Genomic DNA, 16,963 nt, shown 5'->3' on the forward strand with positions numbered 1-16,963 from the left:
AATATCTGGAGGTCTGCAGATTGCAAACCACTGCTCTACACTGTATCCCTATGCCCGGGCTGCAAAAGGTAAACAAAATAAACTTTAACTCACCTTCCCCGTCGGTCCGGACCAGCTTCCCAGGGAATGGAACCTCGGAGAGCCGTCAGGCTGTCACCGGTTGCAGCGATGTTCCGCCTCGGCCGGTGATAGGTTGAACCCACTGTCATGTAAGAAGCCGGCTTCTTACATGACAGTAGCCTATCACCGGCCGAGGCGGAACATCGCTGCGGACGGTGATAGGCTGACTGCTGCCGACGTTCACGTCACCAGGAAGAGCATAAGGCCGACGTCGGAACATGCGTTTGTTTATTTTGTTTACCTTTTGCAGCCCGAGCATAGGGATACAGCGTACAGTATAGAGTGTCAGCGCCGGCGGCAGCAACAAACAGGAGGACGAGGAGAGCAGCGCTTGAGGGTAACGTGAGTAGTACACCGATGGGGACAGCGCAGCACTGGGCTAATAATTAATTTGGGGGGGGGGGGGGGGGGGGAATAACGTTATATACCGTGGAACCACCATAAGTTACAAAAATACCGCGATACACATATTTGGCCATACCGCCCAGTCCTAGCATCAACACCAATTCAATGCTGCCAGTATTCGTATGCCCTTGTAACCAGTACCCATTGCAGTGGCCGGACCTCCACCAATCTGATACTTATCCAGTGGATTGGTGATAAACTATCATGGAATAATCCCTATAACTGAGGTTAAAAAGGGGTACTCCGCCTCTAGACATCTTATCCCCGATCCAAAAGGATAGGAGATAGGATGTCTGATTGCAGGGGTCCCGCCGCTGGGGATCCTCGCAATCTCGGCTGCAGCACCCCAGACATCCGGTGCACGGAGCGAACTTCGCTCCATGCCGTATGACTGGCGATGCAGGGTGGAGGCTCGTGATTTCATGGTCACGCCCCGCTCGTGACGTCACAGCCACGTCCCCTCAATGCAAGTCTATGGGAGGGGGCTTGACGGTAGTCAAGCCCCCTCCCATAGACTTGCATTGAGGGGGCGTGGCTTCACGAACAGGGCGTGGCCGTGACGTCAAGAGCCTCCGGCACTGCATCCGACGCTTTAAACGAACACCGGGTGCAGCAGGGAGATCACGAGGGGGCCCCCAGCGGCGGGTCCTCCGTGATCAGACATCTTATTTTCTATCCTTTGGATAGTGGATAAGATGTCTAGGGGTGGAGTACCCCTTTAAATGTGACCTGGTTTCAGTATACAGTCAGGAAAACGGGGGAAACCTTATTTTAAAAAACGAAAATATGTCACCTACCCCTAAGATACCCCCCCAGTCATAGTGGCCCGCCTGGCACTTACCTTCATGAAGCCCTCACTCTTCAGCCTGTGCAGTCTGGAGGCCGCACTATGTAGACGCTTCCTCTGAGAGTTCAGGATAGAATCCATCACCTGCCACCAGGTCACACAATTCAGAATTAACACCAAGCCGACCACACAGGCCACAGCTATAAGGATAGCGTTCACCGTCATATTCTTAGGATCCACTTTGAAGATAGCCAGCAAGATGACGCCAGAAAAGATGCAGGCCATTATAAAGATAAAGATTACAAATGAAGGGAGGCAACATGTCTTCTTCCATTTCATTTTGCCTAGAAAAAAAAATTAAATTATAAAATAAAGGTTATATATGTCTGAACAGAGAAAACCCCTTTAGTTTCAGTCTCCCAACATCACCAACAAAAAGCTGATTTTCCTTGTAAAAATCAGACATTTTCAGGAGAATTATACGGACATCTTAAGTTGAAAGATTTGTCCAGACATTATGATCAATTGTGCTTTTTAATGCAATATTTCCATAATCTCCGTACAATGCAGTCGTTTCACCATAGTATCAAAGGGAAACTGACAGCAGCTTCACCATAACTAAACCCAATACACGTGGTTATAGTGCGAATAAGATTACAATGAGGTATAACTTACCTGCATCTGCGTTCTGGATACACCTGTTGTAAAAGCCGGCATTGCTGAATTAAAAATGTCCGGCTTTGCGCAACGGAGGCGGGACCAGGCATACCAGCATCCCCGCCTCCATCCCCTCTGATCTGATATGTCCACCCACCACGCATTCACTTGGCCGAGGTGGTCCCATAAATATTCATGATGTGGGCAGACATATTTGAGCAGATAGGATGGAGACAGGGATGCTGGGTACGTTGGGTCCCGTCTCCAACGCGCAAAGCCGGACATTTCCAGATTAGCAATTCCAGCTAATATAAAGGGTATCTCTAGAAAACGACCACGGATCAGGGTAAGTGATACATCACTGTAATCCGGTTCACCCGCCCTATGTGCCATTGTGTGTATTGGGTTAAGAGCGGGTGACCCCTACTGTCAGTTCAGCGCTCAGGGGCCACATATGATTAGTTCCCCGATGGGGACAGCGCAGCGCTGGGCTGATAATTTATTCATTCCCGAGGGGGAGGGGCCAAACCGGTATTGCAGTATGGGTTAAAATCCATATCATGCAGCACAAAAATTTCGGTATTCGGTATGAACCGGTATACCACCCAGCCCTACAGGATCCTGTGCAGATTTGATGCGCAGGATTTGTAAATGCAGATTAGAAGCTGTGCTTAATCATTTCATTTACATTGAAGAAAATCCTGTGCATCAAATCTGTGTACGTGTGAACGTACCCTAAGGGTCTATTCCCACATACCGTATTCTGCGCAGATTTTGATTACATTGAAATCTGCAGCAGAAAATCATACGCATCAAATCTGCGTGTCAAATCTGCACAGAATACTGTACGTGTGAATAGACCATAAAAGGGGTATTCCGGCCTTATACATCTTATCCCCAATCCATAGGATAGGGGATAAGATGTATGATCGCAGGAGTCCTGCCACTGGGGCCCCTGCGATCTAGGGGTAGCTGCCGGAATTCTGTGCCGGGCGCTGCCTCAGAGACTGAGATGTGACGTCAAGGCCACGCCCCCTCCATGTCTATGACCCCTCCATGTCCTGACATCATGAGGGGGGACTGGCCATGTCTCGTCATGTCTCGGAGGCAGCGCCCGGCACAGAATTCCAGGGGCTGCCTTGAGATCGCAGGGGCCCCAGTGGCAGGACTCCTTATCCCCTATTCTATGGATAGGAGATAAGATGTAAAAAACAGAATACACACCTTTAACACTAAAATGTGATGGAAGGCTTGTACACCAGTAGAGCTCAGAAGAATAATGATTGTAGCTGTAAATGGGGTTAAATTCAGGCTGCAATCCAATATAGTGATACTGAATAAGTAAAAATTTATTTGCGGTGTTGTTCAATTTTCTTTGCAAATTCTATTTCTATTCTGTCACTGTTCTGGGACTAGAGGCAATAGAAAAAGAACAGCAAGCGAGCAGGTACCTGGGGCTTCTTCAGTTTTGAACACTCGGAAGAGTCGTGTTGCAAGAAAACCAAATTCTCTCTCACAAGCGTCGGACAGCGTGGCTATCATTTCTGCCATGGAGGTCTCTCCCCCAACACTGGATAATCTATTGTAGTCTGTAAACAGGAACCTAAACAAGGAGAAATCAACAGAAAAATCAAAACAACAAAACATAAAAAGCTTGAGATAAAACTAGAACACAACGAAAGATTCAACAGGGCTTTAGGTTGAACTCAATGGACTTGTCTTTTTTTTTTTAAAGGAAATCTGTCATCAGAATCACCCGCACTAAACCTGTTACACAGGCTTGTAGTGCGGGTGATCCTGATTAAAATGCTTCTTACCTGGTTAAAAATGGTTCAGCGTTTTCTGTTATTCCCTGGCTTGGGACTCAGTGGGAGGTGTTATCATCTGGGACTCGGCCACACGTCATTCTAGCTGGGCGGAGCTGCCGCCTGGCTCATGAATATTTATGAATTTATCCTCGTAATCTAACTCCTTTTTCTAGGTCTGGTGGGGAGGACCGCGCATGAGGATAAGTTCATGAATATTCATGAGCCGGATGGCAGCTCCGCCCAGCTATAATGACGTGTGGCCGAGTCCCAGATGATAACACCTCCCACTGAGTCCCAAGCCAGGGAATAACAGAAAACTAAAAATATAGATATCTGAAGAACCGCTGAACCATTTTTAACCAGGTAAGAAGCATTTTAATCAGGATCACCCGCACTACAAGCCTGTGTAACAGGATTAGTGCGGGTGATTCTGATGACAGATTTCCTTTAAACCTTACAATCTATGTGGAAATTCAAACGCATTGCCACCTATAAAGACAGCACATTTCTGAGCGGTCCAAGCACCAGCACATTTTTGCTGGCAACTGTGGAATGTCAAGTCAGAAAATTCTGCACGATTTCTGCCAATTATACAACCCGTATATGGCTTTTTTTATTAGTTTTTCATTAGGCTTCATTTCAGTTGTCCCTGATCTATTGGGTGTAGACTAACTGCTATCACACCCACTGAAGCAGCAGCAGATTGGAGGATGTTATAGAGCAGTACTGAGCAGTCTAACTGATGAATCCAACACTGGAGTGAGACCTAACACTTTCTGAGCCGTCCCTCTTTTCCCCAAGGAAGAGCATAGCTTGTATAGTTAGGGGGTTAAATTTAGAGCCAAAGAATGGACTATCTGCTTATGAGTGTCAGGTTGTTTTCACACCTGAAATTATTATTTACATCATTCACTGAATATTACAAGATGGGACATTGTTAAAACAGATTAAAAAAATGACAAAAGCTTCAAATGTTCTTTAAAATATGTGTAAGGTGCTAGATTTGCTTTATTTTTACTTTCTTACTGTGAGGGTTTTATAACAACCTCACCTTACTGGCAGTGCCTTGGTGGTCTGTTCTGGAAGTTCAGGAGGATTTACAAACATCAGTTTCAACAGCAATTCCAGGTAGCCAATATGTCGGGCCAACCTCGTACTCAGCACCCAGGCCCAGTTCCAATTCTCTCCTTCTCGCCGTCCCCCAAAATACACCACAGCTGTAAACAGGAAAAGCTTTATTAAAAGAGACTTATTATTCCAAATATCACACACTTACGGTTCATTTCACTATTAGCAACCCAGCTGTATTGACCATGGTCATTCTCCTGGTTCCCCAAAAATTCCTACCAAATTTCAGACAAAGAATGTATCAAAAACCAGACTTGACAGCGAAGAAACTAAAATTCATCTATATTCCCAAGTTCAGATTATTTACATTTACCTAGCCAGACATAAGAACCTCTACCAGGGAATGTATAACCTTTTTGTTTTACTAATCAAACTAAACACGGAGATATTTTATTTTATTTTTGAATACGTTTATTTTCAGAGTGGACGCCACAATCCAATGTTTTCCATGGGCTTGAGAGGGGAGCGGGGGTGGGGAGGGGGGGCATGGGTTATGTCACTGGAGCAGGTACTAAACTGTGAAAGCTACATGTGGGAATGGTTCCTCATATGGGTGTGATGTTGTGGCACCATTGTGCTGCAACAGTCACCACGTGTACAACTACTACACTTTTCCTCTGCAAAGGTTTTAATAAATCTTCCCCAAGGACTTTCCAGCTCCCCGTACAACCCCTTTGGCAGAATATATCAAAAAATAATAATAAAATAAAAATTATATATATATATATATATATATATATATATATATATATATATATATATACATATACATATACACCGTACATAGAAAGACAAAAAGGTACCCGCACTCACCGCAAGGAAACAGCAGACCGACTTCTAATACGTAATACGAGGCCGGAAGAAGCGCGATCTGCGAGAAACTTTGCCGGCAGTCGCCTCCACTGTGAGCGCCCTGCTGTGAGCCTGAAGTCGGATCTATCTCAGATGCCATAGATGTCGGTCTGCTGTTTCCTTGCGGTGAGTGCGGGTACCTTTTTGTCTTTCTATGTATGCTACGGTATTGAGTGACTTCGGGTTTCTTGGTTCCCAGCTGGACCCACAGGCATCAGGACTCCGCGTTACCACAGTGACAGAACGCTAGAATCCACAGTACATGCTGACATAATTGGTCTTTCTCCACAGCAGTGCCTTCTAGCTTGTGTTAGTTAATATATATATTTAGATATTTTAACATGGAATTTGTAGTCTGGAGCCGACTCATTGACCTAAATGTACAGATAAATGATTTTATGCTTGTCTACTTCAAGAATCTGGTGAACCTACTTGGCTTCTCACATTCATCTCCATGGACAGGGAAAGAGCATGTGTGCTGAATACTTCAGTAAATTTATGGACTAGGCCCCCTGTCTTATCAAGGTCAATGAAGAGCCCAGAGTCAGACACATTTACATATTGATACATCATAAAAGAAAATTAGTAGAAAACAAGCGTTTCATTTTGGGGCAGAGGGTCTTAAAATTTGTGGCTGTTTTAATTCTGCATAGAAATCACAAATGGGATTGTTCTCCATTTTTCAGGAAACAATGACACATGTCTTGAGTATCCACAAAATAGTTCGATAGATGGCACCAACAAAACAAGTGGTCTGTATTCACAGCAGTGCGCAAAGGTTCGGCTCCAATATAGCCAAAATGTCACACCCTGGTGTGAATAAAAACCAGCTGTTGTACTGAAGTGCTATCTCCCTGGTTATTTTTTTGGATAGTATACAGAACCCGGGTCCAGTCTAGTGAGGTGAGCACTCATATTAATCTATGTGCCATATCTACCACAGAATGTTGTCTCTGCTTCACAGTCTGAACTCTACTCACTGAAGAATATGTAGAGAATGGCCAGCAGGCTGAGGGACACAGATATCCCCAGTTTGGCATCCACCGTGAATGACAGAAGCAAACCGATAGTGCTGCACATCATAAGGATCAAGAAGACGATAAGCCACGAGAACTGGAAGAGCGGCTCAATCTGCTGGCCAGCAAAGGTCTTCATCTCATCTACAAAAAAAGAAAAAACATTAAAAAGGATATAAAACATTCTGGGACAAGTGTTCACCCTATATAGTCATCTCCACTACAGATGGACTTTGCATTTAGTATTTAGCAAACCTATTAACAGTTTTAAAGTGATTTCTAGTTTTTGTAGTATAAAAAACAAAAAGGTCTAGGGTGGGCTCTAAACAATCAGTCTTCTTCCCCAATTTATTCATGTAACTCTCTGCTCATTCTTGGCTTAGTAGTCCACTGGGCGGTCCTACTCAGTGACGGACAGCCGAGTATAAATGTTCTCAAAAACATAGCTGTCAATCACCGAGAATGACGGCCCACATGACTCCTTAGCCCAGAATGAGCGGAGATTTACATGAATAGATGACAAGTTTTCCTGCTCAGCAACCTATTCCCTGTAGATTGTACTGTATTGTATATATAATCTGCTCAGCTCCTCCTGCTCTATAACCTGATCCCTGCAGATTGTACTGTATTGTATATATCATCTGCTCAGCTCCTCCTGCTCTATAACATGATGCCTGCAGATTGTACTGTATTGTATATGCCATCTGTTCAGCTCCTCCTGCTCTATAACATGATCCCTGCAGATTGTACTGTATTGTATATATTATCTGCTCAGCTCCTCCTGCTCTATAACATGATCCCTGCAGATTGTACTGTATTGTATATATTATCTGCTCAGCTCCTCATGCTCTATAACATGATCCCTGCAGATTGTACTGTATTGTATATATTATCTGCTCAGCTCCTCCTGCTCTATAACATGTTGCCTGCCTATTGGACTGGATTTTTAAAGTGACAGGTTCTAATATCAACTTGTAAATATAGAACATAGTTCATTTTTATGATCCACACTATGATTAGGATATTAAAACAGGTTATTAAGGAGTAGAAAAACCGAGCAATTTTTTCCCCCAAAAAAAGAAGCACCACACCTGTCCCAAGGTTGTGTGTGGTAATACAATTTCTCTCCAATTATTTTAAAGGAACTGAGCTGTAATACAACACACAACCTGAGGACAAGGGGTTGTGCCTTTTTTGTTGGTAAGACCCAAAACAGGCCAGTACATTAGTCTAGCAGCATATCACGAAGTCCAGTAACATTACCTTCCAGCTTTTTAAGCAAAAAGGACTTTCCACTCCCCCACTGAGCATAAAGTCCAACGCAGATTGGGGGCTGCATTGTAGGCTCGCTGAGTATATCCGCCAGGGCACTACTGTATAAGTCATACCCCAGCATATCACCATCAGACTCAGTCGGAGAAAGATGCCCTGTAAAAGAAAGCATGTACTAAATGAAGCCTGGCATAAAACACACACTAAAAAAATTACATTATAAAAAAAGAAATGCACATTTAAATTTTTGACAAGAGAAAATGAATAAATCTTGAAGTAAAGGCAAACAATTTTTTTTAATTTTTTTACTGTGGGTGGAAAAAAATACAATCTACAATATCCAACACTTACTGGCTCCAAATATCTGGGTAAGAATACTCTTCTGGTGGCTGCAGTCTATGTTGTACGGGGTCTCTCCAGCTTTGTTGGGCCTGTACAGTAATCGCCCATCTTTCGGGTTCCTCAGCAGCAGTTCTGCAAGTTTACGGCTTCTTCCTCTGATCGCGATATGAAGAGGAGTGTCCCCTTTCTGAAAATATACTGTATTTAGTCTTCTCTATGCAAACTGCACACTGGACACTTACCCTGTGAATGTCAAAAAACTAAACAGATGACAACAGTGTTTCCCAACTAGTGTGCCTCCAGCTGTGGCAAAACTACAATTCCCAGCATGCCCGGACAGCCGAAGGCTGTCCGAGCATGCTGGGATTTGTAGTTTTGTAACATCTGGAGGCACACTGGTTGGGAAACACTGCAGATGACTAAAGACAAAAGGGTCCAGGGTTCCTGTTTGTATGGAGTTGTGGTCAGACATGCATGCTATTGCGCTATTCAACACTTTGGCCTGAAGATAACAGATACCAGTGGTCAGTGATCATTACCAGAACCATAAAATGGAAGTGAGCTGCAGTGTGCATGCCTAACTGCTAGTCCATTCAAATGGAAGACACAGGACCTCCATTCTTGTGATTGGTGGGGTCCCCAGAAGTCGGACCCCAATGATCAGACACTTATAACCTACCCTTTAAGCAGCTAGTGTCGTTAGTGCAGGTTATGGTAATTAAGGATTACCCAATCTACAAGTATGTGTGAAACATCATGTCTGACCCCAACAGTTTACTAACTCTCCTACCTTGTCGACTGCAGAAACCTTTGCCCCTTTGTCAAGCAGGAGCTCCACCACTTCTATACTTCTCATCTTCGTTGCCTTGATCAGCGGTGTTTCTCCATCCTAAAAGTAAATGCCATATGTGAATAAAGGGTTTGCACCTAGATGAGCTGAACACATTAAAGGTTATGTAAGGAGGGCGAAACAGGGTAAGAAATGGACTGGGCAAAGACCCTTTATGACCATAAAATATACTCTTCACAAAAGCTAAGCTTGATGTGACCTGCGAACTGTGTTACCCAATCAGGGTGCCTCCAGCTGTTTCAAAACTGGAGGCACACCTGCTGGGAAACACCGTATTGCAATCAACTGTAACACATTAATGAGAGTCAGTCTGAGACAACTTGTTCTCCATTACCTTAGTGGAGATTTCCGTGTCCGGGTTGCATTGTAGAATGTCACGAACCATAGTTGCATTTCCCTTCTCCACAGCCCAGTACAAAGCAGTTTTGTTATCCTAGAAGACATAAGATTAATACATTAGGATTTAAACTGCACATTTCGCTGTTTTTATCACCAAACACAGAAGACAGAAGATTTAAATAATGTAATGTCTTGAATTAAATAAAGAGTAGGGGATGGGGGAAGAGGCTTTACCTGTCCTCTGATGTCTATATCAGCATACTTATGCAGCAAGGCGCGGACAATCTCTACGTGACCACCGCGGACGGCCCCGATCAGCACCGTGTCTCCATTCTGTTACAAGGTATATAAAAGTATACTGTTACAAAGCACACAAAACAATCTTATACTAAACTTGCTGCACAGTATTTACAATGCACTATACCAAAAAATGTTACTCAGGAGCCAACAGAAACAGAATCACAGGAAGCTTAAAGTAGAACTCCAGACAAAATTAAGTTACCCCCTTTCCACAGAATAAAGGCTAAGGAGCTGATCACAGGGAGGGGGTCAAACTACTGGGACCCCCTGTGATCTCCGGAACGGGACCTTGACTCAGTGAGGAGCGCGAGTTGTTTAGCCGTCACACGCTCCATTCATTTCTATGAGAGCGCCGAAGAGACTCAAATACAGCTCTCGGGCATCATCAGAGCTCTCACAGAAATGAATGGAGGTGTGCATGTCTCCGCCCCCTCCCTCAGTATGCTGTCTGCTCACATCTCCCCTAGCATTACCAAAACTACAACTCCCAGCTTGTCCTCACTGACAGTATAAGGACACAAGCTGATAGTGGGAAAATGTTTCCTCCAGCTCTGAGCCCTGCGCTACCAGCTGTCAATCAAGGAAGTGTGTCCATGACATAGATGATGACGCATGGACACAGCAGGACTAGTATGTGTCCAAGCAGGCGGGGGGGGGGGTAGTTGTTTGACTGGCTTTTTCAGTATGAAATACTGAACATTTTCTAATGAAAGCAATTACAAAACCTATTGGTTATACAGGCTTTACAACATATCAAAAGTTTTTGTATCTGACAGTGCCCATTTAAGTTAATTTTAGCTGGAGTTTTTTTTTTTTGTAATGGGAGATTCTAATTTAGGTCCAAATTGATGTGACCCAAGTCCAAAAAGATGATCAGTAGGTGTCCCAGAGGTTGCACTCCCCTTTGTACTAGTGATATGCAATTATATCTTCTAATATGGGTATCAAAATTTTATCATTCAGATTCTTACTATGTGTACCTGTTGCTTCAGAAGAATTTAAAAACTTACCCAATTTTGTTAGATTAACTGTTCAGAGTGGTGACAAGGGGGAGATTAATCAAAACCTGTCCAAAGGAAAAATTGCTGATTGGCCCATAGCAACCATTTTTCAGAGGCCTTTTCAAAAATGAAAGAAGCGATCTGATTGGTTGCTATGGGCAACTCAGCAACTTGCACTCTGGGCAGGTTTTAATAAATCTCCCCTAAGGTGTTTTTCACTACTCACTGATTTTATTGAGCCCCTTTGCTGTTCCATCGGACACAGCTTTTTCACTTCTGTCGATTTCAGAGGGCAGGACCAGAGTTGGGCTATTGGTCAGCAGTACATGCACAGGAAATTCCTCCCTTACTTGTCTGGTCAATCAAAGCAAAGATTCCTCTCTGCCATGCCATGACATAGTGCTGAGACTGTAGTGCACTGGACTGAAATGGGCTAGCACTTTGATGGGAGATTATTTACAGTACACTACTTATAAACGTCATGTAGAGAGAGAATGGGTTACTGGTCCAATGGCTTTACAAGGCACTATGAAGAAAGGGGTTATATTAAGCACTGAAATGTTGCCAAGAAAAGATGGGGAAGCCTTGATTTTACCTTTCAGGGACAGTGTCCAACACCTGGAGGATTTAGACAGGCTCAAAGCTTGCAGGGACACAGTCCAGGCACACATCTTCTCCCCAATGAGGCCTGCACATAGCAGTAGCCCAGTGCCCCAACTTCCCGTGTTCTGTTTTAGTGATTGTTACTAGCCATGGACTGATTCTATGCTACCAATCTGCGGGCAGTATGAAGCAAGTGAAGAGAGAAAGATCCCGACACACTAAAATTTACTCCAAAATGCTTGAGCATTTCAGAGAAACCATAATTTAAAAAAAAAATTTTAAAGGACGTACTGGGACCTGGGTAACTAGTCATTACACAAATCGGGAGAAATCACGTCACTTAGGTCGGCCTCTCAAGCATTTTAGAGTAAATCATTGGGGAGTTTTTAATCAAAATCAGTATCTCCATTGCCGGTCTAAATAAATTTTGCACCATGACCGGTTTCCTTTAACAACAGGCAGAAAAACAGCAGACTGCAAAGAAGTGAGACAGAAGTGAGCTTTTTCCTGGAGTAAGGGGCTATTTTTGAGAAAGTGAAGTGATATCCAAATGTTACGAATCACATAGGCCAGTGTTTCCCTTCTAGGGTGCCTCCAGCTGTGGCCAAACTACAACTCCCATGCTGGGAGCTGTAGTTTGGCCACAGCTGGAGGCACCCTAGTTTGGAAACACTGGCATAGGCTAACAAATGGAGGTAAGTTGTTTGAAATGAGTGACCATTTAAAAATATAAAAGTATGCAGAAGAGAGGCAATAAAAACATCCATTGCTAGCTACAAACATTAAAGCAGTAGGATAGGAAAGGAAAGCATCATCAGTAGTCTGACACATCCCTGCAGTGACCAGCAGAACCCTCAGGGGGCACCAGACCCTGAACACGATCCATCTGTACCATAGCACAATTATTAATCATTACATAGAACTTTAATGGTGGCTTTGTCACAGAAAAGCTCCGGCTAAAGCGTCTCCAGGGGAAACTTTCCTCCAGCTTAAACTTTTTTCAGACACATTGCCAGCAATTACTTTCAACTTCATTTTAATTTTACTGCAGAAGGACGATTTTCTCTTCCCGATAACCAGGCCCAGGGGCACCCAAATATCAAACTACTAAAAGAGCTCAACTTGGATGATTTTACAACAAATCCCATAGTGCACAGTGCCCATCTGCTCCTGTCCGGTCCTGCCACACAAGGGCTTTGGCTAAATGACGCGAGCAGATGGGCGAGACATATGCGATTAGATTGCTTTAATGTGCTAGTAAACAAATACTTCAATTCATTCCATATTGGGAGGCTGCCCAATGTCATGGGTATGTACTTCACTCTGTACTAAACATGTATGTGTAAAGGGATTTACATCTAAGACGCTAGAGGTCAAAGTAAAAAGAAGGCACGGACAGATTGCGCCTAAATTTTACAGAATCTTATTTCTCAAGTTAAGTTAAATGTAACGGGGATAAGGCAGATACCTCAAGAAAGATTCCTCAAGATGTTCTCAGCTTGTGTTCCTTGGTTTCCACCCTAACCGTGTCACCAAATCAACACAAACGAGGTAAGTCAATTGCCTTGTGCAAATTTTCCACAATTTGTGAAATATTTCTTAAAGTCTCATCCTCAATACTGGTATTGTAAGGGTATTCTCCCTTCACAAATGTCCTAATCCCCTTTTGCCCCTTAGCCTCTCCCCAGTTTACAATCGGACCATTACAGTCTGTCCCATCCTTACAGGTCTTTTTTTCTTCCTCTCTTTTTACTTATGGTTATTAGGTTATTCTTCTTTACACTCAAGTACATTTCTGGTATGTTCAAACCGTGGTACTTAAAGGGGTACTCTGCCCCTAGACATCTTATTCCCTATCCAAAAGAATAGGGGATAAGATGTCTGATTGCGGGTTTCCCGCCGCTGGGGACCCCCAGCGATCTTGGGTTCGGCAACACAGACATCCAGAGCACGGTGCTATCTTCGCTCCATGCCGGATGACTGGCGATGGGGGCGGAGGCTTGTGATGTCACGACCGCGCCCTGCTCGTGACATCACGGCCATGCCCCCTCAATGCAAGTCTATGGGAGGGGGCGTGACGGCATAAGAGGGGCGCAGTCGTGACGTCAGGAACGGGGCACAGCCGTGACGTCACGAGCCTCCAGCGCTTGCACACGATGCTCTAAACGAATGCCGGGTTGCCGCAGGGAGATCGTGTGTGTCCCCAGCGACATGACCTCCGCGATCAGACAACTTATCCCCTATCCTTTGGATAGGGAATAAGATGTCTAGGGGCAGAGTACCAATTTAATTCCTCTAGGGACCCTCACCTTTCTGCTCCATGGTAAATGGAGCAGAAATTATGTGGAATCAGAACTTATTTTCACGGCAACTTGGCACAGAGCAGAATAAAGGAAAAGTGACACTGAGGGGCAGCTCTGGCTTGGTGGTCAGGCAGGGCTACAGAAGGAGACGGTAATGAATGGGGCAACCACCCAAGGAACTGTTAGCACAGCACATTTACATTACAAAGGTATTACTATATGTTTTCCCAGTGGAAATGGCAGGGCAAATGTGGTGTCGCTATCTCTTTAAACAAAGCCACTCTGCCTGTGGATTCTGCTGTAAGAATAACCATGTTCATTCTTTGGGCAGATCTATTCTTGCGACGGAAATTTCCTTTGAAACAGAGTTTTCTGCCTAGAGGTTTTCTTGGCTGTAAACATTGTGACATAGGCTGAAATCAGAGACTATTTAAATGTTGGATATTCATACGTGATATTGTTCTCTATCCCCGATCTTATGGGGCGGATCACATTCATTTAGGTTATTAAATCATACTTGTTTAATCTTTCTTATCAGTGGCATTGCGCTTCACATTTTTGTTTTGTCTTAATAGACAAAAATCTTAAAAAAAAAAAAAACATCTGGAAGCTGTAAAGTACATGTAGTGTAGAGAGATGCTAAAAGGTGGCCAACACAGTGCATGTGCTGCAGTAATACAGCACCTGCTTATCAGCTCTACTTGACTCCAATGTCATGTGTTCACAAAGAAATTACCATTGTTGCCCATGTTCAAAGGCTGGGGGTCCTCCAGACAACTGCATGCAGTTAAATAATGCACAGTCGGATAGGTGTGGCTTGGGGTCCGCAAAGCCCCACCGACACTCCTATCCTCGCTTCTGTATTGGACAGCTGGAGCGAGCGCATTGAGTGAGGGAGTGAGCGCTTGCTCCGTCAATGCAAGCTGGCATCGAACACATCAGAGCCGGCAGGGAGGGGCGCATGCGCTGTGGAGCGTTGAAATCAAGGAGCGGAGCTTTGCGGACCCCAAGCCACGCCTAACAGACTGTACCTGACTGCTGCATAAAATGATTATATAACTTAGAAAACGCTGAAAATCACAGATAAAGGTATGCCCACATTTAAAAACTGACAGCTACGTGAACAAAAAATAAAAGGCCATAGCATTTCCACAGCAACATATACATGTAACGTGGGGGCTTTGTATTCTCAGAAAGAACATTTGCTTACCCTTTAAAAAAAAAAATAAAAAAAATAAAATAAAACACACACAAAAATCTTACCCGATCAGGGATATTGACGTAGGTACCGGCATCCAGCAAATCTTGCACGATCTCTGTGTGACCCTCTTTAGCTGCAATAGCTAGGGCTGTGTTCCCATCTTTATCGGTCAAATTCACATTTGGGTTCCTCTTCAGAATTTCCTTTACGGAGTCCGTATATCCGCCTTTCACTGCTACAATAAGAGCAGTCATAGAATTCTGCAAAAAGAATAAGCGTGATCAGCTTTTCATTTGGGGTCTTTAAATACATATGCAGATGTCCAAGCTGAACAATGTCTTTACAGAGTCTCTGTCATTTAGAAAAACTTTTGACACGCCACAGAGACACATAAAAAGTTTTGAGTGCCAAGACCCTCACCGATTAAGAAAACGAGCAGGAAGACCCGTGTGGTAGGGAGCTTGAAGGGGTACTCTGGTGCGCCAGCGTTCTGAACATATTGTACAGAACGCTTGGAGCCAGAGGCCGTGATCTTGACATCACGGCCACACCCCCTCGTGATGTCACACCATGCCCCCTCCATTCATGTCTATGGGAGGGGGAGTGTAGTCAGACACGTCCCCTCCCATAGACATGAATGGAGGGGTGTGTGGTGTTACGTCCCGACCACTAACGCAGGAACCTGGCATTTGTTTAGAACGCCGGGTGCTGCGGGAGATCATGGGTGGCCCTAGCAGTGGGATCCCCGTGATCAGACATCTTTGGATAGGGGACACCTTTGAATAGGGGATAAGATGTCTAGCAGCGGAGTACCCCTTTAACTCCACAGCTTGCTTTGTTCTTCGTCCAGCTTCTCTGGACAGCCCCTAGGCTTATAATGGGGCCATAGGATGGAGATCACTGCGAGCCTATAAGTGAAGCATGATACTGCACGTTCTTCTGATCGGTGGGTTTTATGTGTCTCTGTGACAAGTCAAAAATAAAATACAAGTACACTTTAAGAGTGCTGATTACATACAAAGCCTTCATTACTATATGAGTATCTCATAATGGAAAAGGGGCTAAAGGGGAAAAAAAAAAGCCATGGCAGAAACTTACAGCTCCCTCTTGGTCAACATCAGCGCCCATCTGCAGCAGAGACTTCACACACTCAAAGTGACCTTTTCTTGCAGCCCAGATGAGAGCGGTAGTTCCATACTAAAAAGAGACAAAACAGAATCATACATTTTTACAGCGTCCCATATACAAACACGTATAAGCTATAGCCCTAAGGCATTTATTCTAGAGATATGCAGTGTCGTCTTTTAGGCCCCCAGACTGAAAGTATAAAACCCGTCACCTCTGATTATTGTATTGTCATGACTCGCAATAGGGTGACAATGGAAGCCTCTTCCCTAGGTCTGCATGGACAGCAGTGCAGAAAGGGTTAAATGGCCGGGATGGTGCTTTTTCTGATGCTGGAAATCACATGCCGTCAACTATAGAAGTCTTCCAGCGAGTAACTAATTTTCTGCCCCTGCACAATCACCATCGAGACACCGGACCCTTCTTGCAATGTACAGACTACGGAAGCCAGAAAGCTTCACCAGCTTCATTTTTAAAGCAAATCCAATTTATTTTATTATTATTATTTTTATGAATAATACAATTATAATATATGGGACTTTTTTGAGACGTCACTAAGTGACGCCTCATCTCTCCTATTACGAATTGCCATAAGCAGGGGGGGGGGGGGGGGGGGTTGAATTAACCCATGAGGAAACTAGGTTGCGACTTTTGACCATCTAGATGTCGTAGTCTAAATGATTGGAGCAGTCACAGCTGCCAGGTAAAGAGAGAACGCTGCTCCCAAGCCCACACCATACATCCTTAAAGGGGTACTCCGGTGAAAAACTATATATTACCAGAATGTTAAACCGATTTGTAAATTACTTCTATTTAAAAATCTTAATCCTTCCAGTACTTATCAGCTGCTGTAT

General features: G+C 44.1%; 1 protein-coding gene across 5 annotated transcripts in view; it reads right to left on the minus strand.

Annotated features, from left to right (window-relative positions):
- The window catches only part of KIDINS220 (kinase D interacting substrate 220), a 188,457-nt gene that overhangs the window by 133,147 nt on the left and 38,347 nt on the right, over positions 1 to 16,963 (minus strand). For all 5 annotated transcript variants that reach the window (XM_056564135.1, XM_056564134.1, XM_056564131.1 and 2 more), the window contains exons 7-17: positions 16,083 to 16,181; positions 15,047 to 15,244; positions 9,811 to 9,909; positions 9,572 to 9,670; positions 9,178 to 9,276; positions 8,397 to 8,574; positions 8,037 to 8,201; positions 6,738 to 6,917; positions 4,829 to 4,994; positions 3,421 to 3,572; positions 1,367 to 1,656 (exon numbers count right to left, since the gene is read on the minus strand). In XM_056564135.1, the coding sequence (XP_056420110.1) occupies positions 1,367 to 1,656; positions 3,421 to 3,572; positions 4,829 to 4,994; positions 6,738 to 6,917; positions 8,037 to 8,201; positions 8,397 to 8,574; positions 9,178 to 9,276; positions 9,572 to 9,670; positions 9,811 to 9,909; positions 15,047 to 15,244; positions 16,083 to 16,181 (1,725 nt within the window). The remainder of the gene's footprint in view (positions 1 to 1,366; positions 1,657 to 3,420; positions 3,573 to 4,828; positions 4,995 to 6,737; positions 6,918 to 8,036; positions 8,202 to 8,396; positions 8,575 to 9,177; positions 9,277 to 9,571; positions 9,671 to 9,810; positions 9,910 to 15,046; positions 15,245 to 16,082; positions 16,182 to 16,963) is intronic.

Source organism: Hyla sarda, chromosome 3, assembly GCF_029499605.1.
Source record: "Hyla sarda isolate aHylSar1 chromosome 3, aHylSar1.hap1, whole genome shotgun sequence".
In the NCBI taxonomy this organism is placed as follows: Eukaryota; Metazoa; Chordata; class Amphibia; order Anura; family Hylidae; genus Hyla; species Hyla sarda.